Consider the following 21,757-nt stretch of genomic DNA (forward strand, 5'->3'; position numbering starts at 1 on the left):
CCAAAGGTGCTGCCAGACAAGAAGGCTCTGGCAGCTGAAAAGGTAGGTCATTGGGCCTGTTTACGAAAGGACTGGCCCCTGCCCTCACCGAAGACTGTGCAGGTGAACTCCCTGTTCTAGGTCTGAAAGAGCCCTGAGCTCTACCCCTACCACGTCTAGATCTTCCCTAGACTGTGAATCATAAGAAGGGTACGTCCACCCCTGAGCGGCCCAATTCCTACTAAACTTCGGAGGCTGAACTTGCAAAAAATCTTTAACAGTCTGCAAAGACTTAGCCTTGTCTTCCATTTTCTTTAAAACTGCCTCCACAGGTGAACCAAACAATACATCAGACTGTAAAGGAGCATCTAAAATCCTTGTCTTAACATGGTCAGATAAGTTCTGATCCCTCAGCCAGGCGTGCCTGCGAAGAACTGACCCAGTGGCAGCCACCCTAGACGAGGCCTGTACAGCATCAAATCCACATTGTAAAGAATGCTTACCCACCTGTTCAGAAACATGTACCAAATCTTGTAATTCTTTACACTCAATGCCTTCCGCCAGAGCATCTACCTTAGACTTCAATTGAGAAAGAAGATAGTTTTGATATTTCAACATGTGAAACTGGCAATTCAAAGCCCTCATAGCTAAGGTGGAAGAAGTATAGACTTTCTTTCCCCATCTATCCAAAGCTCTGGCCTCTTTATCTGGAGGAACCGGATTCTTTTACCACAGAGGCCTTGACCCCCTTAGGTCCCTGACTAACTGTTTCTGGGTCCGCCCTAGGACTCATACAGATATTTATGAGCTTCAGGCACCCTGTAATACCTGTCCGGTTTAACAGGAGCAGGAGGCAAAGAATCAGGATTAAGTGAAGCCTCTGCAAACACATCTTCCACAACATCCAGAACAGGTGGAATAGCCAAAGGCCTATGCTGGGGTAAAAGCAAAAATTCCCTAAGCCTTTTCCTGGAATCAGAGAAGTCCTGACCTTCCCACTTAAAATGTTCCCTCATAGAATGAAGAGTCTCTGAAAAAGAAAAATCCTCTGGAGGAGAAGCAGAAGGAGTAGAATCATCCACATCAGAATCAGAATAAGGAGAATACTCCTGCAAGTCTTCAGCCGAAGACTCTGAAACATCCGAAACCTGCTCAAAACTCCCCAACTCTGGTTCCACCTTAGGCCTCTTATCAGGAGGGGGCAAAGAACCTCTAATCAAAGTAATTAAATCTTCTGCCATTTTGAGCATGTGCTTCTTGGGCACAGATCCTGAAGAACTAGGAGTGACACCAACAGAAGCTAAATCTGGCCTGCCTCTGGGAGAAGCCTTGGAAACAGAAGGAGAGGGCCTAACCACCCTAGGAAGGGAGGGGAGTACAGTAACCTGAGAAGTCCCTTCAGCCTGACCTGCCTCCTGAGAGGCCACATCCTGCAATATCAAAGTCTCCCCCTGGGACTCCAGAGAAGCCTCGTGGAACCACCGGTTCCACTGACGCCTCTAAAGAACCGGCGTCCGCACGGACGACTCTTCTTGCCTGGGTTTAGCTGCTTTGTCTTTGCGCTTCTTGAAGAACCGGGCGGCGGAGCATCCGACGGCATATTGTAATTGCACCGCTTCGCGAAGACCAACCTGGCACAATCTAACCTTCGCTTAATAGTGCGCTTATTAAACCTAGCACAAAAGCGACACCCAACAACGTCGTGCTCAGGCCCCAAACAAGGAATACACAAAGTATGATAATCTCTATGCGGTATCTGTTTCCCACAAGAAATACAGTTATTCACTTTTTCTGACATCCGGTAAACCACTGAGGCAAGAAAAAACTAAAATATTCCCCAACGGGGTACTTAGCCAACTTTGACTCGGTCTGAAACTCCGAATTCGAAAAATTTCAGAACGCCGAACGGCACTTGCAACGCTGCTTCTGCATCGGACCATGCGGCAAAAAAGACAGAGGATATGACGTCGGTCATGCGCATTTGTACCCTGACGTCCTGATGTCAGTCTTAAGCGTCTTGACCGACGTCAGCCTAATACTTTGATATTCGGGCCGACCGAGGACAGCGGACTACCCAAGTGTAAGGACTGCAGCAATGTGAGATGAAGAACATCCAGCCTTAGCTCATCTATACTTATGCCTACAGAGGATTATACAAATTACTCATGTAACTGCTGCAAGGAGACAGTTGGTTTTCTGGTTACTATCAACAGAACTGAAGATAGTTTTCCAATTACTTAGTTACATTAAAGGCAATAATCCAACCTATCAGCAGTAAAATCAGTCTGTAAGCTTGTGCTCACAGTCCACACAGAGTGAGCATGAGTGCAGCGTCACTGCAGTAGGAGAAACAAATGCCTTACATGATGACATCATAAACAAAATCTACTGATACAAAAGAAATATACTTCAAGCAGCACACTGTACTTATGGCAATTTTTTTTCAGTAAAAGTTAAACTGCAAGCCTCAAACTCAAAGATATCATGTGGAACTAAATACCAGAGAGTTATACTTTTTATAAGAGTAATTAACAGATTATTAAGAGTGAAGTAATTTGTTTACAGTCACTTCTGAGAAAAAAAAACTCATTCTATAAACGGACTTTAACAGCCTGCTAAACGCCACATTATAAGCTTATGTAATTAAAAAAGACATGCCTACTGTTTCAACAAGCACAATGTCATGGCCTGCTCCCTCACACAGCAAAATTGCTTCATTTGTTGTTCTTGTCACCCCTCCTAAAGTGCCCCTCGTGGGAGATGGTCTGATGTAAGCATTCATGTCTCTTGATAATTCAGGCATTCGTGTTTTATCACCCATTAGAGAACCTAACAGAAAAAAACACAGATTACAAGTTAGTAGTCCTCTATTTGGGAAAAGGTCACAGATTAAAAGAAAATAAAACTAAATTAACTACCAGAAAAAAATTAAACAGATACATGAATGGCCTCATCTCACAGTCCCAAATCCTCAAATGATTCAAGTTTGCATTTTTCCATGTTATCCCCACAGCTAAAGCAATACAGTAAGGTAGTTACCATAAGAGGTCTTCAAGAAAAGGTCACTGCAGCAGTAAATCATAACATTGTGTTTAACTCCTTAATTGCTCTCTTCATTCCTATAGTTTTCATTAGATATGCTCTTATTCCTACAAAGGATGATCCTGGACCCATGCAAGCATTCTAAGGAACCTTGACTGGTGCATGAGGGACTCAGTGTTCCCAACAGTGCTCTTCTGTTCTTTGACTGTTTTTTTTGGCCCATGCAGGTAAATGTGTTTGTAATAGTCAGCTGTCCTTGTACAGTAATTTAAGCATCATAATTAGGCAAACAGCAACTATGAATTATTCAAAGTAAAACCGTTATAATTAAACTATGCAAAATTCCCTATAAGGGATGGAAGGAACATAGCTTTACTGTTACACTGACAGCTCCCCAAATACCTCATGTTATGGTAAATACCTAACACAACTGTACTTCCTTGCAGATAGTCACAGTAAGAGTAAATTAATATTTAGGTAAATTCTCAACTGAGTCTGTATACTCATGGGAAGTGGGCAGTTACAGGTTCCCTTATATCACAGCCATGTTCAAAGCGGAAGCTATGTGCTTACCATAATGCTAGATCCATTTCATCCCAGTCTGTCCAATAAAACTGCTTGGACCTTGTCAGATCCGATCTGGCCATTTGCCAATGCTCCAAGCCATGAGCGCCTTCAGATTTTTCTTCCCAAAATTCAACTGTTTTCCCACTAAGCTCAGACCGAGTTTGCCAACCAGAAGGTCCTATATGTTACAGCCTAAATAAAATAAGAAGGAATAGCAGGGAGAAGTTTCAAACCACTCTGCCAATCCTTTGAAAAAGGTGACAATTTGAAAAGGGGGTGGAGGGAGGGATGTTGTATCAGACTGACTAGGATAAAAAGGATTCAGCATTACAGTTAGTGCATAAAAAGAATTTATGTACTCACCATAATGTTTAATCTGTGTTGTCCATTTTCATTCTTCTTCAATGATTGTGTTCGGATCCAATCTTTGGATCCAACTCTGACATTACTTTAACTCATGGCCACTAGGAGACTCTCAAGCTCCTCCCCTACCCTTAATGCACTATCCCCTAACATATCTCAGATCTTGTTAGCTGGTTTACCTACTCCAAGAAACATTATAATTATTATCCTGGTAGACTAAACCAAATATTGAACTCAACATAAGGGACACCGATGTCTTTATAAGCTGTTGCTCTTCTAGAAGTCATTGGATGAAAAAGGGAGGGGAGTTGCAGAGGAATGAAAATAGGCAACACAGACGGAACATTATTGGTGAGTACGTAACTTCTTATCCAATGTTGTCAATTTTCATTCATTCCTCAACAGTTGAGATAGAATCCCAAAAGCTACCTAAAACGTGGAGTAAGCTCTAAATGAAGGATATTCCTGAGCACAGTTGAGCCAAAGGCTGCTTTTCCACTCAAAACCAAATCTGTAATGAGTAATAAAAGTATAAGGATTAGCTCAAACAGCAGCTGCACAAATGTCGTCCATAGATGTCATAGACAAGAATACTGTAAATGTTACCATGGACTTGGTTGAATGAGCTCTTAAAGGTTTTGGTAAGGGCAGACCCTGCTTGCTGTAGATAAATGATAAACAATCTGTTAGCCATTTTGCCAGAGTTACCCTTGTATCTCGCTTACCCAATTTAGAATCCACAAAGGAGACAAATAATAAATCTATTTTTCCTAAGGTTCTTTGTTCTATGTAAGTAGAAATGTAATTGTATGTGAATGTCTAATAGGTTTAACATATACTCACCTTTGTTTGTAAAATTTGGAAAGAAAACTTGCAGATTAATAGATTGGTTGATGTTGGATTCGATTCTGACACTACCTTAGGAAGGAAAGAAGGATTGGTTTGTAATGCCACCCTATCCCTATGAAAAATCAGGTAGGGAGGATTAGAAGATAATGCTTGGGGTTCTGATATCCTTCAGGCAGAGGTGATGGCTACTTAAAAATATAGTCTTCCAGGTCAGCAACATTAGAACACATTTTGCTGCTGGCTCAAAAGGGGAATGAAATAAGGTTCATAGTACCAAATTTAAGTCCCATGTAGGAGTTTGGTCCTTATAAGGAAGGCTCAAAAGAAGAGTAGCTTTCAAAAAAGCCATAAAGGTTTTGATAAAGCCAAAGTGGAGTCTTCAATTCCTATGTGAAATTAGAGATGGCTGCTAGTGGAACTCTAATAGTTGGGGAGCCAGCTTCTTCACTGAAAATTGTGGGCAGAAATTCAAGGACAATATATACAGGAGCTAAAAAGGGGTCAACCTGCCTCTGATGTGCCCAAAACACAAATATTTTCCACTTACCTCTGTAAAGTTTTCTTGTGGAGGCTTTGTGAGAAGACAAAAGTATATGACAGATAGGGGAAGAGAGCATTTCTTATCTGGTTATTACCAGAAGTGGAGAAACCAGGCTATCAGCTTTAGGTTTGAGATATTCGGGTGAATCAAGTCTGTCGGGTGAGACAGAAGGTCTGGAAAGAATTCAGAATCCAAGATGGGTAGACTACATTAGGCCAAAGAATGGGGAACCAAATCTGTTGAGGTCAGTAAGGTGCAATGAGGACGACTTTGCTCCAACTGAAAAGCTTTCTGTGGAAATTTGGGGATCAAGGGAGTTGAGGGATTCACATACAGGAGACAGGGGAGCCAATCATGTAGTAGAGCTTCTCTCGGTGATCCCCCTGGTGGGAAGATTAGGGCAAAGAAGCTGCTACGCTTATTGTTTAAAGGAGATGCAAATAGGTCACAGCAAGGCTGGTCCCATCAGCAAAAAATAAATTCTCCCACTTCCATATTGAGTGACCACTTGTGAGGTGGTATAATGGACCTGCTCAATTTGTCTGCTATCACGTTGGAGTTCCCTGAAATGAGCACTGCTATCAGAAATCGATTGGATGAGATCACCCATTGCCACATTCTTAGAGCTTCTCGACATAAGGTGTAATACCCGATTCCTTCCTATTTGTTGATGTACCAGACCACTGGCATATGGTCTATCTGAATCGTAATTGTCCTGAAAGGGAGAGAGTCTTGGACGGCTTACAATGCTAACAGCACCACTCTCATTTCCAGGACACTGATTTGTGTGTTGGTCTCTTCCGAGGACCATGTACCTTGGACTGTTTTCCTCAGGAAATGCCTCCCCCCCAATCTAGGAAGCATCCATTGTCATTACGGTCCTGGACTGAGGGGAGTATGAAGGGATGGCCTTGCAATACCTGACTTGTTCGAATCCATCAACAAAGGTATCTTTTGCATGCTTGGGTAATTCTTATCTGGGCAGACATGCTGATAAAGAATAGACCATTGCATCGCTAACATCCATAGCAGAATTCTCATGTAAAATCTTGCTAGAGGAACTACAATTATAACTGCGACATTGATCCCAAGGCTTGTAGGATCAATCAGGCTGAGATTGTGGAACTGTGAATTATCCTTCTGATGGAATCTGATAGTCTGAACTCTTGAGAAAGAAAGTGAAGCGGTCATCGATACTGTGTTGAAAATCACTCCTACGAACTCCATGAGTCAGTTCTAAATAAGATTTTTTGTATTTATGGTGATCCCCAGATGGCAGCAAGTCTGGAGTACTTGACCTTGTTCTCATACCAGCAGATGCCTGGTCGGGGCAGTAATGAGCCAGTTGTCCAAGTATGGAAACATCCGGAATCCCTGCTGTCTCAAGTGAGCTACTACTACTGCCATGCATTCAGTGAACACCCTGGGGGCTGTGATGAGGCCAACAAGCAGTGCTCTGAACTGGTAATGACTGGCTCCCAGCCTGAAGCGTAGAAACCTTATGGAATGTCTGTTCATTTTTAAATGATCCAAAAGCAACAAGTCCACAAACTATGTAACCAAACGAGACCACACTCGTTTCATTTTTATGTGATATTATGCATCCTGAAGGTCTATCAAGCACATCCAGTTGTCCTTGAACAAAAAAGGCAGAAGGGACTGAACCATGACCATCTGAAACCTGATGTGCTGAACTGATTTTTTTCAGAGTGCTGAGATCCAAAATTAGTCCCCAGTCCCCTGTTTATTTTTTGTCACTAAAAAGAACCTGAGTAAGTTCCAGATTCTATCTGTTTTGGTGGGACCTCCTGGATGACTCTTTTTCTAGTGCTGCTGCTTTCCTCTGACTAGGTGGACCATTGGGATATTTGCAACAGGTGGAGGTGGTAGGGAAAATGGAGTTATATAACCTCTGGAAATAATCATCTGTACCAACACATCTTCTGTAAGGTCTAGTCAGGCTCTCTGGTGCAGAAATAAATGACCCCTGATTGAGGGGGACAATCAGGTCTCCTTTCAGGAATGCCAGTAAGGTCTGTCAGAGAAGGAATCTCTAGACCCCTGATTTCATAGGCCTCCTCTGCCACTTAGGTGGTGTCTACCATTCGAGTCCCCCCCCTGCCTCTGGAGGAACTATCTTCATGTGAATCTTGGAAAGGACCCTGGGACTTCTTGAATCACATGTTTCAGCCTCCTCACTGACTCCATAAAAAGGTCCTTTGAGAGGTTGAAAAATGTACTCCCACTGCAGAGAGGGTCTTTCTGTCTTGTTCACACCTGGAGTGTGTGTCCTTTACCTTTGGGCCAAACAAAGGGTTACTGTCAAAAGGAGCACTGATGTGTGCCAGGTAGTTCAGTAATCTGACGGCAAAGGTTGCTGAAGCATGCACATGCTTCCCAAAACTGTCCAAAGCCAGTGACTTCCTGTTAGGGGATGGACAGTATAACTCTGCTCCATGAGTTCTTTCTTGGTGGCTGCCACAACTACCATGGCATCTACAGCTACTCCCTTATTCCAAAACTCACGTCCTGCAGGTAATGCCAAAAACAATCCAGTCTATTGGGGATTGGCTCCTTCTATGCCTGCCTAGAGACCATGTCAATGATCTTGGCAGGAAGAGTCACCCAGGAGGTAGATAGGCCAGACCCAAAAGCCTCCAGGAATACAGATTTCTCCCGGGAAAGTTTATTGGTAGACAAACCACCCCTTTGCTTAAGGATCTCAAGGATGTCTCCAAGTTAAGTGTCTTCTAATGGTAATCTTGGGGACCCTTCCCCTTCACTGAAAACAGTATCTTCAGTAATGGACTCCTGAGGGGAGTTTAAGTGCCTCCTCTCGCACTTCCTCTTCCTAGGGACGACTTCAGTGGGATGCTTTGGAGAAGTATCAGAAGAAATAGTAATACTTTGCTGGGAAACCTGGAGACTTTGGGTTGCCTGTCCCTGTAATACAGTATGATGTGGCACAAGGCACATAGACATATGGGATCCAGAGGGGAGATCCAAGGGGGGTGTATGTCTTGCAGAAGTAGAGAACACCCTGTCTACCACTACAAAAGTGAAACACACTGGGAAGAAAGAATCAGATGAAGCCAAGAAGCCATGCTTCAGCCCCATCAGCTTCCCCTGCTCTGAAGGCAATCTATCCGAGGCAGAGATCATAGCTGAGCTATCCAATGTCGAGGCAGAGATAGTACAGTTTTGTACCTACCATAAATGTAGATGTCCGATAGGCATGCATCTGCAGTCCTTACAAATGGGTTGTCCTGTCGTCAGGCAGCCCTTCGGTCGGCCGGATTCCAAAGTCTGGGTCTGGCCTCGGCTGGTGTCGCACTTCACCCGACGTCATAGCTGCAGTTCTTCGGGTATAAAGGCATCAGCCGACGCCATTTTCCTCAGTGTTTCTTGCCCCAGATGCCAGGTGCCCTCTAGGAAGGCTAAATTTGGATAAATGCAAATGGTTCCAAATTGTAGAGAGAAAACAAAAAATAAGCATGTATGTACATATACACAAACAAATACACCATAATAGATTCCCCCAGCTAGCTACAAGATGGGCAAATACCCTAGGAGTACCACAGAGGGGAAGGAGGGTGGGTAATCCTGACTGCAGATGCATGCCTATCGGACATCTACATTTATGGTAGGTACGAAACTGTACTATGTCTTTCAAGGATGCATCTGCAGTCCTTACAAATGGGTAGAATACCATAGCCAAACTGGGGGAGGAGGAGAAATAAGATTATGGTGTAGTTAAGATCCCTTGCAAAACAGCAGTGGCAAAACCTGCTCGGGATCTGGAGTATAAAGGTAAATTATAATGCTTGGCAAATGTATGCACGGAGCTCCAAGTAGCAGCCTCTAAAATGTCTTTGGTAGCCACTCCTCGTAAAAAAGCTGTGGTAGTGGCTGTAGCCCTTGTAGAATGAGGCCTGATGTTTTCTGGAGTTTTCTTCCCATGGTAGGAGTAACAAAATCTAATGCAATTTCCTATCCACTTAGAGATTGTTTGTTTTGAAATTGCTTTTCCTTCCATTCCTGTTGCATATGCTACCAGTAGCTGGTCAGTTTTTCTATTGCTCTTGGTCCTGTCCAGGTAGTAACGTAATTGTCTATGTACATCCAAGGTATGCAACAGTCTTTCTCCCTGTTCTGTGGGTTGGGGAAGAATGTAGGTAGGTGGATAGCTTGATTTAAAGATACCCTGGAGACCACCTTTGGCATAAAAGTAGGATTAGTTCTCATGGACACTATCTTGATGGAAGATCAGGAAGGGCTGTACTGCCATTAATGCCTGTAGCTCAGATACCCTTCTTGCTGAAGTGATTGCAAGCAGGAAAGCAGTTTTCCATGATAAGTACTGTAATTCTGCTGTTGCTGCTGGCTCGAAAGGAGGGAGTGTCAACTTTTCTAGCACAAAGTTCAAGTCCCATGCTGGCAATGGTGGCTTCCTAGGTGGCTTTACATTTTTAATCCCTCTCAGAAACTGCCTGAGCAGAGGATGTGAGAAGACTGGAGGATCCAAGTTGTATTCTGCTGAAATAGCTGATGCATGAATCTTAATGGAAGAATAGGACAGGCCGTTGTGGAAGAGCTCTGCCAAGTATTCCAGGATGTTAGCTATGTTTACCAGTGACACATTCTCTCCTTTTGCAGTACTCCAAATGAGATATCTTTTCCATTTTGCTGAATAATTTTTCTTGTTGAGGGTCTGCGAGCCTCCAAGATAATGTCTTTAACCCTTTGAGATAAATCTGGGTTATTTGGTCTTATGCAATGTTCCAGGCAGCCAGCTGCAGTGTTCTCAGGTTTGGATGCAGGGTTTTGAAGTTGTTCTGTGTTAACAGCAAGGGAACTAGGGGCAGAGGCCATATTTGTTCCCGAGACATACTCCTCAGTAATGGGTACCAATGTTGCCTTGGCCAGTCTGGAGCTATCAGGATGATCCTTGGACGGTCTTCTTTGATCTTCAATAGCACCTTGTGCATCAAGGGAAGAGGTGGGAATGCATATGCTGTCAGGTCTTTCCAACTGAAAGATAGGGAGTCCACTTTCCAAGCAAGTGGGTGGTACGTCCTTGTGCAGAATTTTTTCAGTTGGTGATTGTGTGGGGATGCAAATAAGTCTATTTCTGGTAGTCCCCATTTCCCTGTAATGGTTTTGAAGATGTCCGGATGCAGCATCCATTCGTGGGCATCCGTGGTAGTTCTGCTTAGGATGTCTGCTAGTATATTTTCTTTTCCTGGCACAAAAATTGTTGTAGCTGAATGTTGAAGCTCAGTGCCACATTCCAGAGGTCCATTGCCATCCGGCATAGAGGGTATGAATGTGTGCCTCCCTGTTTGTTGATGTACCACATAACTGTGGTGTTGTCCGTCCTTATCAGCAGTTGACCCTGTCGAAGAAATGGTCTGAATGCCTGAATTGCCAGTTTTACTGCCAGCATTTCCTTTTGATTTATGTGTAGGTGCAGCTGGTCTTGAGTCCATAAGCCTTGTATGCACTTGTCCAGCATGTGTGCCCCCAACCGAGGTCTGAGGCGTCTGTTGTGATGGTCTGGCTTGGTTGAGTGCTGTGGAAGGGCAGTCCCTTGTTTGATTGACAGGCCTGAGCCCACCATTGGAATTCTTGTTTCAGGCATGGAATTATTGGAATTTGGGTTTCTAGGCTGTGCTTGTGCTGAGACCATAAATTCCTTAGATACCACTGTAACTTTCTCATATGTAGTCTGGCATGTGGAATCAATATTATGCAGGATGCCATGTAACCGAGAGCTTGCAGGACTTTTCTTGCTGTTAGCTGGTTCTGCTTTGTTAATGCCATGAAGTAGAAAGGGAGTTGCTCCTGTTTTTCTACTGTCAGGAATGCCATTTGTTTTGATGTGTCCAGATCTGCACCCAAGAAGATTATCCTTTGGGATGGTATCAGCCTTGACTTTTTTATATTGACTGTGTATCCCAGGGCTTGTAGTAGATGAATGACCCTTTCCAAATCTTTTGTTAATTTGTTTTTGCTGTCCGCTTGTAACAGGCAGTCGTCCAGGTAAGGGTAAATTTGAATTCCCTGAAGCCTGCAATGAGCAATTACTGATGCCAGGCATTTCGTGAATACTCTGGGAGCAGTAGATAAGCCAAAGGGCAATGCTGAGAATTGATAATGCTCTGATCCTGCAAGAAATCTGAGGTATCTTCTGCAATTTGGTCATATGGGGACGTGCAGGTATGCCTCCTTGAGATCTAGAGTTACCAGCCAAGACTCCTTGCCCAGCATGAGAAGAAGCTACTGTAGGGTCAGCATTTTGAATTTTGGAACAATGAGGTATGTGTTTAAAGCGGACAGGTCGAGAATAGGTCTCCATTGGTTTTCTTTTCTTGGTACCAGGAAGAGTCTGGAGTAAAATCCTTGCCCTTGTTCCATAGATGGTACCCTTTCTACAGCTCTCATCCTTAGTGAGTTATTTGTTCTAGAGCTTCTGTCTTCTGATTTGGAGGTAGGTTTGGCATTCCTCTCTTCCTTGGTAGAGTATGGAAGTGAAACCTGTAACCTTGGTCTATTGTCTGTAAAATCCATTTGTCTCCTGTGATGTAATGCCAGTTTACTGAAAATAAGGCTAGCTTCCCGCCTAAGGGTGCCTCTAGTTGTTCCCTGGTAGGCGGTGCCAGAGCCAAGTCACTGCGATTGTCCTGTGGAAGTGGTGGTGGCTGGATCTGTGGCTGTACCTCGCTGGTTGTTAGCCTGCCACTGACGTCCCCTGTAGGCACCTCTGGATTGACCCCTGCCTCTTGAGCGCCTATTCCTGCCTCTCGGAGCTCTGGAGGTGTCTGGAAAGGACCAATTCTTGGAAGGCCAGTTCCTGCTAAACCTTGGAGGCTGGACCTGCAAGAAATCCTTGACTGTCTGGACAGATTTTGCTTTCTCTTCCACCTTCTTCAGCACCTGCTGCGCAGGGGAGCCAAACAAATTGTGTTTATCCATGGGAGCATCTAGGAGCTTTGATTTTACATGGTCTGGAAAGGACTGCTCTTTTAACCATGCATGTCTTCTGATCACTGTGCCAGTCATGGCTGATCTAAAGGAAGCCTCCAGTGCATCATAGCCACATTTTAAGGAGTGATTACTGACCTGCTGAATGTTATGTACCATTTCCTGTAAAGATTTTTTGTCTAATAGTTCATCCGAGGACAGTTTTTTAGTTAATTGGTCTAACATAAATTCCTGATACTGAATCATGTGGAATTGACAGTTCAAGGCCCTAGCTGAAAGAGTAGCAGAAGTGTAAACTTTTTTACCCCATCTCTCTAAGGCCCTAGATTCCCTTTCAGAGGGGAGGGGGTTTTTAGTAGAAGTAGCTGTTACAGCCTTGGGTCCCTGGGAGATAGTTTCGGGATCTGCAAAAGGGGCCTTATACAAATGATAGTGCGTGTCCGGAACACTGTAGTACCTATCGGGCTTAGCAGGGGCCGGAGGAAGAGAATCAGGAGCAGTACAAGCATCATTAAAAGCATCATCCACAACAGTAAGGACTGGAGGAATGGCTAAAGGCCTATGCTGTGGCAAATGCAAAAAGGTTCTAAGCCTTTTCCTAGAGTCTGAAAAATCCTGGCCCTGCCATTGAAATTGTTCCCTCATAGCATGCAAGGTTTCCCCAAAAGAAAATTCCTCAGGCGGAGAGGCAGAAGGAATGGACTCTTCTGCATCAGAGTCCTCATAAGGAGAAAAGGGCCCTCTGGAGGGTTTGAATTATCTGATTCATCAGAGGAGTCATCTGAACAAACTGGCTCAGGGGGCTCTACTCTAGTCCTCTTCTCTGGAGGTGGGTGAGAGGCCCTGTCTGGATGTGGTTGGGATCCCCGGATCAAAGAAATGAGATCCTCTGCTAGACTAAGCATTTGTGAACTAGAGCTAGGGCTGTGAGAGGGGGTCTTAGCAGGCACAGATTTTGTAGTTTTTGCTGCTTTAGCCCTGGCAAAGGCCTTAATCGACATGGATGCAGGAGGCCTAGCAGCTCCACGTGCAGGGGTAGAAATATCCAAAGGGATAGTATCAGATAAATCCTGTGAACCTGCAAGAGCAGGTGGGATTTCGGTAGCAGATTCAGCCAGGCTGGATGAGGCCTTGGTAAGTGGCAAGCTTTCGGCCGAAGGAAGAACCGTGGACTCTGTTTCAGCCGAAACCGAGACACTCGCGGTAGGCTTAACCGCGGTTTCAGCCGAAACCGCGAGTGTAGGTCCTTTTCCTTGCGCTTTTTAGAAATTTGCGTAGTCGGAGGATCCGACGGCATAATGTAAGCAAAATCGGAGCCGAAAAACTCTTCAGCAAATTCCGACCGACGTCTAAGCGTCCGTCGGTTGAAAGAAGCACAGGCTAGACAAGCTGCTACGTCGTGGTCTGGGCCTAAGCAAGGTAAGCAGTAAGAGTGGAAATCTTTATGAGGTATTTGTTTCCCACAAGTTAAACAGTTATTCACTTTTTCTGACATCGGCTGAGGCAAGAAAGAGTCCCCAACGGGGTACTTAGCTTTTTAGAAGTCTTCGGTACTTGTAGTATTAATCTCTGGTTCTGACCGACCGGCACTTGCGAACAGCTTCTGCTTCGGGCACCACGCGGCAAGAAAGACTGAGAAAAATGGCGTCGGCTGATGCCTTTATACCCGAAGAACTGCAGCTATGACGTCGGGTGAAGTGCGACACCAGCCGAGGCCAGACCCAGACTTTGGAATCCGGCCGACCGAAGGGCTGCCTGACGACAGGACAACCCATTTGCAAGGACTGCAGATGCATCCTTGAAGGACATCATAGCTAAGCTATCCAATGCCGAGGCAGAGGTCATAGCTGAGCTATCCAATGCCGAGGTTCCAAGAGGCAGAGTTGGCTCCAACAGCTTTGGAGTTGACTCTAACACCTCACATCCAGCAGGGAAATCTCTGCTCTGAGAGTCGTCAGAATCCAAAATCATCGGAAACAGTGCACTCAGAGAAAGTCTCAGAGCTGAAGATACTATGATGTTCAGATCCAATCCAGATGGTCCCAGTAGACTCAGATCCAAGGGCTCTGGAACGATAGGTTGGATACAAGATTGGTGGTATAGTGTAAATCAAGGCTTCCTGACCCAAAGGGGTAGGAGCCAGGAGAACTCCCATATGTATCTTTGCCGACAGAAACTTCCTCAGCATTCTGTCCACATCAGCATTGGTCAGACTTCTGGAAGAACAAGAAGATGCTATTGATGGAGATCTGCAGCAGTGGCAGGATTCTAGGAATGGGGACAGTACTCGAGAAGGTACCAAATCAATGGAAGGAGAATATTGTGACTTTGGTAAAGGCATCATCTGAGAAGCTAGGATCTGAAGAAGCTGATTTTGGCTTTGACACCAGCTGGGTAGGAGCAGTCTTATGATCTGACTTCTTGTGTTTTTTCCTTGGCGGTTCTGTGGTAGGATCTGATAGGTTCATAGGTTCGTACTGGGCTATCTGCCTGAAGGCATATATTAGCCCAACCACGTTGTGCGGTATTCACCGCCCCTTTAGTAGTTCCCTAGACCCTTGTACTAGCAGCTAGTACCCTTGGCCCCTATCTAGTAGTGCTGTTGGTGTGATCCCCGGTGTGTACTTTCTGTTACCCATCCACTCATCAAGGTTCCTCTTGAAGAGTGATAGTGAGGGGCTCTGTCTTATGTAGATCGGGACCCTGTTCCATAGTAAGGGAAGTCTCTGCGAAGGGAATCTATCCCTCCAGCATGTTCTATTCATTGTTGTGTTGAGGTTTATATCCCTAGAGCGTGTAGCTCGAGTAGATTTGGTTTTGCTAAGATGGAGCATGTTCAACAATTCTGGGTTGGACATGGCTCTGTACGTTAGACAGAGATTGCCTCTGAGAAAGTGGTATGCAACACAGAACAGTCTTAGCTTTTTCAATCCTGTTGCATAGGGCAACTGTTTGAGGCCAGTAATCCTCTTGGTTAGGTACCTTTGTGGTCTCTCCAGCTGCTGGAGATGTCTAGCCAGGTGCATTCCAATTGGTGCATTGTACTCAATAATGGGTCTGATGAGGGAAGAGTAGAGGGGCACCATTACATCCTTAGATCTTGATGCGAACCCTTTCGAGATCAGATAGGTCATATAGAAGGATTTTCTAACCACTTTGGCAACATGGTTATCAAAGGAAAGCTGACTATCTACTTGGGTCCCTAGATCCCTTATTTCTTCTTCAGATTTCAGGGGATTACCTCCTATGTTGTAGTTTGCGGTTACTCTGTTTTTTCCAAAGGGGATTACTACACATTTTTTTGCATTTAGCTTGAGACCATGGCTTTGACACCATGCATCAGTCTCATTTAGGCCCTTCTGGAGGATCTCCATGTCGGCCGGAGACTCTATTATAGCACCCCGTTTGCAGTCGTCCGCAAACTTAGTCAGCCACAGCCCTTGCGTGCTTACCTGCACTTCTGAGAAGTATATGCCAAACAGGAGGGGCCCCAGGACAGAGGTGAGGGGGTCGAAGATGTGAAAGAACCCAATGGCTTGACAGAAGGCTCCTTAAGCTTTGGTTTGAGGGGTTGAGCCCCAGAAAGAGCCTTTGAATAAGAAGAGGGCAGTAGCCTCTTCAAAATAAGCTTTCTACCTGCGATCGCTCGCTAATTGAAAGCCTTACTTATGGAACACTCAATCGGCAAATGTGCTGGACCCAAACAATACACCACAGAGTGTGCGCTTCAGAAGGGGGTAACTTGTGTGCACATTTCTGGCACTTTTTAAAACCATATGGACCATTTTCAGACATTGTAACAAAGAAAAAACTTTTTTTTTAATAGTTAAGGTAAGGATACACACTGAGCAATGTGGATGAGAGGTGTTGACTCCAACTCTTAGCTGAGATATACAAGTATCCTGTTTTTTTTTCGATTATTTATACAGTTTATTGTTCCTAGCAATTTATATATATAGCACTTTTATTGTAATCTGCACGGATAACTGATTTGTTTGCAGTTAAAGCATTCTGTATCTTTACAAATCTTTATCTGTTTAAAAACTTTCATTTTGTAGCTTTCTCTAGTGCTTTGTAGGCTAATAGCTTTAGTGTCCCCACCAACCCTCCCTGTTGGTGTCTTGTGTTATACTTGGTGGCTTTGCAGTTGCCAGCCCCTACTGTAAATCTGATCTAGGACACTCCTCCCAGTCTAGTGTCCTTAGCTCATTCTACCTAATACAGAGAGAACATTTGATAAGGCCTTCTGTTTCTCCTTTTTCCCTTTCAAAAAAAAATTTTTTTTTTGCCTGAATTTCCTTATGTTCTGACTGTGCTTCTCAAACATTCTGGAAGTATAGAGTATATTTTAGAGCATTTATTATAACTGCAATTGCCTTAATATTGCTACAACTCAAGTGCTCTAGGTTGCACTGCATCTGAAGGGTGTGTGTGTTTTAGCTGCTTTTCTGTATATATAGACTAGTTACTTATTCTGCTGTATTACTGCCACTTAAATCGTTTTTCAGTTGTGCACTTGCCTTGCTTCATTTAAAAAGTTTTAAATTGCTAATTTTGTAGAGTTTTAATTGCATTTACTGTTTAGGACTACACACTCAAGTGTTAGACTTTTCTGTGTTTATTTACTGTATTATTGCATTGTTTAGCCTGTTTCAACAAAAAAAAAAAAAAAAAAAAAAAAATATATATATATATATATATATATATATATATATATATATATATATATATATATACTATCTTGTTTGCTCGTTTCCCACCTTTTCTAGCCAGTCCATATCCCAGGCCTTGCTTGTCTCAGGACTTTATTTTCTGTGCTCAGAGCTATCCAGACCTTGCTGTGGCAGAGGGAAGTCCTACTGCCTACCAGTGGGACTGGTGAGCATTGTACTGCCTATCTAACGCTAGAGGAGTGGTTTCCAGCTCTGAAATTGTAATTTTATTAGCCTTTTTGGGCTGATTTCTATCCCTTTCAACTTTCTGGCTTAAAAACGTATGTGTTTGCACATGTTTCACATCGTGCAGCACGTTAAACTATTCCAGGTACCAGAAAGTCTGCTCTTCAAATTTTCCCTTAAAACTAGCTGGTTTCTCAGTAGTAGCACGAAAATCTGAACCCCTGTGACTAGCGCTTGCTCTAGAACCCGCTGTAAAGCACTAGGAAGCCTGAAACTGATACAAGCACTCAGCTCTCCTTGTCAATAAGGAGAAATTAATCATAGGCACTAAACAGCCTACAATTGCAAAGTACCTTGCAAAGGTATGGGAAAACAGCTCTTAAACCTTACAAAAAAGCACCTAAACAGGCATGTCCAAGGGTCAGCTTCCAGTGGTTTCTCCTGTCCACCTGGTGAATCTGGGCATACTGGGGCAATGCTGCAACTGCCTTATGTACACAGACAATTCTCTCCTCTTACCACCCAACACTACAACCTGCGAGAGATGCACTTACATAGCCAAACTGGAAGCAAAGCTCTCTCCGGTCAAGACTGTGCTAGACAGTCAAGAGGAGAAAGCCAACACCTGCATTACAATCTAGCAACTCATAGCCCTTCAAAACCCACACCATCAACTCCCATACATAGCAACACTAAACCCACATATGTGGAGGCCCTTAACATTAACCTGCCCAAGCAACAAGGATCTCCTAAGCCGAAACGCAAACAAACACCAGTCACAACCAAAGTGACACATAGCTCACAACATCAGTGTGCCACCCAACAACAGCCCCTAAGGCAAGACAATGTACCCAACACTTTAGTCATAGGTGACTCTATAGTCAGGCACACTGATGTCCCACTCACCAGGCTGAACAAGGAGAAAATTACAGTCAGCTGCCTGTCGGGTGCCAGGATCCGCCACATAACGCATGCACTCAAGTCACTCCACAACAAGTACAAATACGACTCTGTCATTGTCCATGCTGGAGTAAATGACTTCAGACGTACCTCCCTGGACTACATGAAGAGAGACATGGAAGAGCTCTTGGATCATGTGACCCAGGCAGGTATGACCCTAGCCCCGAGTAGCATCCTGCCTTTGCCCAGAATGATACCACAGTATAAGGACAAAATGATTGACTTCAACAATTGGCTAAGCTTCTGGTGTCATTCAAAGGGGAGCCAGTATTTGTCTGCCTGGGAAGACATGATCGACAAACCACAATGCTTTGCCAGAGATGGTCTGCACCTTGTCACCCCTGGGATTCAGGTTACTGGCTAATGCTCTTGCCACCCCTATAGTGCCTTTTTAGGCAAGGTTCAAAGGATAAACCCACCACCATAACAGATACAAGCATGCAAAATCTGAAGGTAATGCTACTCAATGCTAGAAGTCTAAACCTCAAAATGCACTCTCTCCAGGCACTCCTAAAAATGGAGAACACTGATATTTATGCAGTGACTGAGACCTGGTTCAAGGCTCCAGAGAGCACCCCTGCAATACCAGGCTACAATTCTTACCACACTTTTCAGCCACAAAACCAAGACCGAAACACTAAAGGTGGAGGAGTGTCCATATTCACCAAGGATATTCACACCTCTAGGCTAGTTGCCCAACACAATGCATCTGAAAATTCTCCAGGTGCAACTAACACTAGGTAAGACTGCAATCCAAATTGTAGCTTGCTACAGATCCCCCACCATACCCCAAGATTCTCACTACACCTTCCTAAACATACTGGAAAATATTAAGATACAACCAAACACCCTAATACTAGGTGATTTCAACTACCCTGCCATTAATTGGGAAAACTACTCTAGTACCAACTCCTTTTCCCAACGGTTCTTGGAATTCATAAATTCCAACGCCCTGGATCAACTAATCCATTGTCCCACCAGGGGCTCCAATATCCTAGACCTGGCCATTACCAACGTGGGAGATAGATGCTCCACACCAGTGGTCAGCCCCTCATTGGTCTGGTCTGACCATAAGCAAATCACCCTTGACATCCACATCCCACCCCCCAGTAAGGAAACCTCCTTAAAAAACTTCTCTAAAGCCAAATTCATGCTACTGAAGTCAGAAGTGACAAACTTCACAACACCCATGCAGACAGGATCTGGAAGTTCGATTGCAGAATCCTACACTAAGGCGCTGTACGAGCACATCCACTCATGCATGAATCATGCCATCCCAAATAGAACCAAGATGCTCTTCTCCAAAAAAAGGAAGCCAATCTGGTGGTCCCCTGCTATAAACAAACTATACAACAGAAGGAAGAAACTGTTGCAGAAAAGAGGAAAATCCAAGGATGCAAAAAAACTCCCTCACCAGCCTCAGTAAGAAGCTGAGATCCCTCATAAAATCCTCAAAAGCTAGTTACAAAAATAAAATTGCCAAAGATTCCAAAAACAACCACAAGGCATTCTATAGTTATGTCAAGAATCTAAATGGCAATGCTCAGATCTGCTCTGAGCTACAACAGAATGGCATTAAATACACTGATCCCAAGGATATTGCCAATATCCTGGCAGATCGATTTAGTGCCAACTTCACTCCCCTCTCACCCCCTAAAGGGCCCATCTCAATACCAAATGATTGCCAAATTCCGATAATCACAGCCACACAAGTAGAAACAGCACTCTCCAAACTAAGAATACAGCATCCATGGGACCAGATGACATCCCAGGCTGTCTACTACATGAACTACAAAATGAACTGGCACCCCACCTAAGTGTCATGTTTAATCATAGCCTCACCTCAGGCTTCGTGCCCACTGAGTGGCGCACAGCTACAGTTATCCCGCTCCACAAGGGAGGATCCACTTTGGATCTCGGGAACTACCGTCCCATCAGTCTGACAAGCCTGATCTGCAAGGACATGGAACGCATTATCATGGAACTTATAAACAAAGACATTGGCAACCTCTAGACACTGGACCCCACCCACTTTGGGTTTGTGAAGGGCCAATCTTGTCTCCTGAATCTGACTGACTTCTTCAAATCGGTCTCCAGAGCTGTGGACGAGGGTAAGGATGTCCACACAGCCTAACTGGACCCCGCCAAGGCCTTCAACACCATCCCCCACTCTGGAATCATAGATAAACTTACTAAGTTGGGCATAAATCCCTATGTCACTCGATGGGTTGCCAACTGGCTTACTGACAGAACCCAGACTGTAAAAGTAGCAGACTCCAAATCCAGCTCCAGACAAGTGACAAGTGGAGTACCTCAGGGTTCTGTCCTGGGACCACTCTTGTTTGGCATCTACTTCTCTGAAGTACAGGCCAACACTAAGGGACTCTGGCTAACAAAGTTTGCAGATGACTGCAAACTGGGAGCCATTATTGAATCCCCAAATGATGTGGATATTCTACAAAAGGGCCTTACAGAAACAGATGCCTGGTGCCAGAGCCATGGGCTCAAGCTTAATGCCAAGTAATGTATAGTCATCCCCTTTGGAAAAAAACATGTACCCATGAACTACCACATAGGTGGGCAGGACACTAAACATCGAAAGTGTGATGAGAGACTTAGGGACAAGTGGACAGTGGTCTCACTTTTGATTACCACATCGCCACAACAGTCAGGAAATCCTTCTACGTGGCACACCTCATCACTAAGGGCTTTTCATCCAGAAAAAAAGTAGTCATTGTCCCACTGTACTCATCCCTCATTAGACCCATTATAAAGTATAATGCCCCATTTGGTATGTACCTCACAAGACATCTGCAACAGCTGGAAAGGCCACAGAAATACATCACTAAGAGAATCACAGGCCTAAAGCAGATGCCATATGCTGACCATCTAAAAAAACTACAGCTATACTCTGTGGCATATCGTCTACTCAGAGGCGATCTCTGCTTAACATACAAGGTCATGTCAAACTCTGAACTGTTGGACATGCTCCACTTAAAGAAATCCCAATCCCTCAGAGCCACACGCTCCAGGGATCTAAACCTCATCATCACAATGAACAAAACATGCTGGAGGGATAGGTTCCTGACCCAGAGACTCCCCATACTCTGGAATAGACTGCCCATACATGTCAAGCAGAGCACCTCAATGGCCCTCTTCAAAAGGAACCTTGATGATTGGATGGGAGATGGGAAATTCACCCCGGAGATCATGTCAGTCACCCTGCTAGACAGGGGCCCAGAGAAGTAAATATTGTGGGAAAAAATTTCCAGGGAATTGTTATGGCTAGGCTTGCATAGGCCTTAGGGCCGATAGCCTAGTACCAACCTATGAACCTATAAGAAAAAAGAAACAGAAAAATACCAACAATGGAATTTAAGGAATACACTAAGAGTGTAAAGAGAAGAAACTTACCAACTATGATAAGTAAGAGTAGAAGGGAAGGGAGGTACTAATGTAGCAAAGACAGATATTAAAGATATCTAGAAATATCAGCTATGGAAAAAAAAAAACCCAAAAAGATTGATTTATCTCCTCTACAAACCCACAAGCTTGACAGCTCAAAGCAACCATG

General features: G+C 44.2%; 1 protein-coding gene across 1 annotated transcript in view; it reads right to left on the minus strand.

Annotated features, from left to right (window-relative positions):
- MMAA (metabolism of cobalamin associated A) overlaps positions 1-21,757 on the minus strand; it is a 1,182,217-nt gene that overhangs the window by 455,992 nt on the left and 704,468 nt on the right. Inside the window, exon 4 of the mRNA XM_044062228.1 lies at positions 2,638-2,808. Within this exon, the coding sequence (XP_043918163.1) occupies positions 2,638-2,808 (171 nt within the window). The remainder of the gene's footprint in view (positions 1-2,637; positions 2,809-21,757) is intronic.

Source organism: Protopterus annectens, chromosome 2.part1 (genome assembly GCF_019279795.1).
Source record: "Protopterus annectens isolate FY-2018-M chromosome 2.part1, PAN1.0, whole genome shotgun sequence".
NCBI classification, from domain to species: Eukaryota; Metazoa; Chordata; order Ceratodontiformes; family Protopteridae; genus Protopterus; species Protopterus annectens.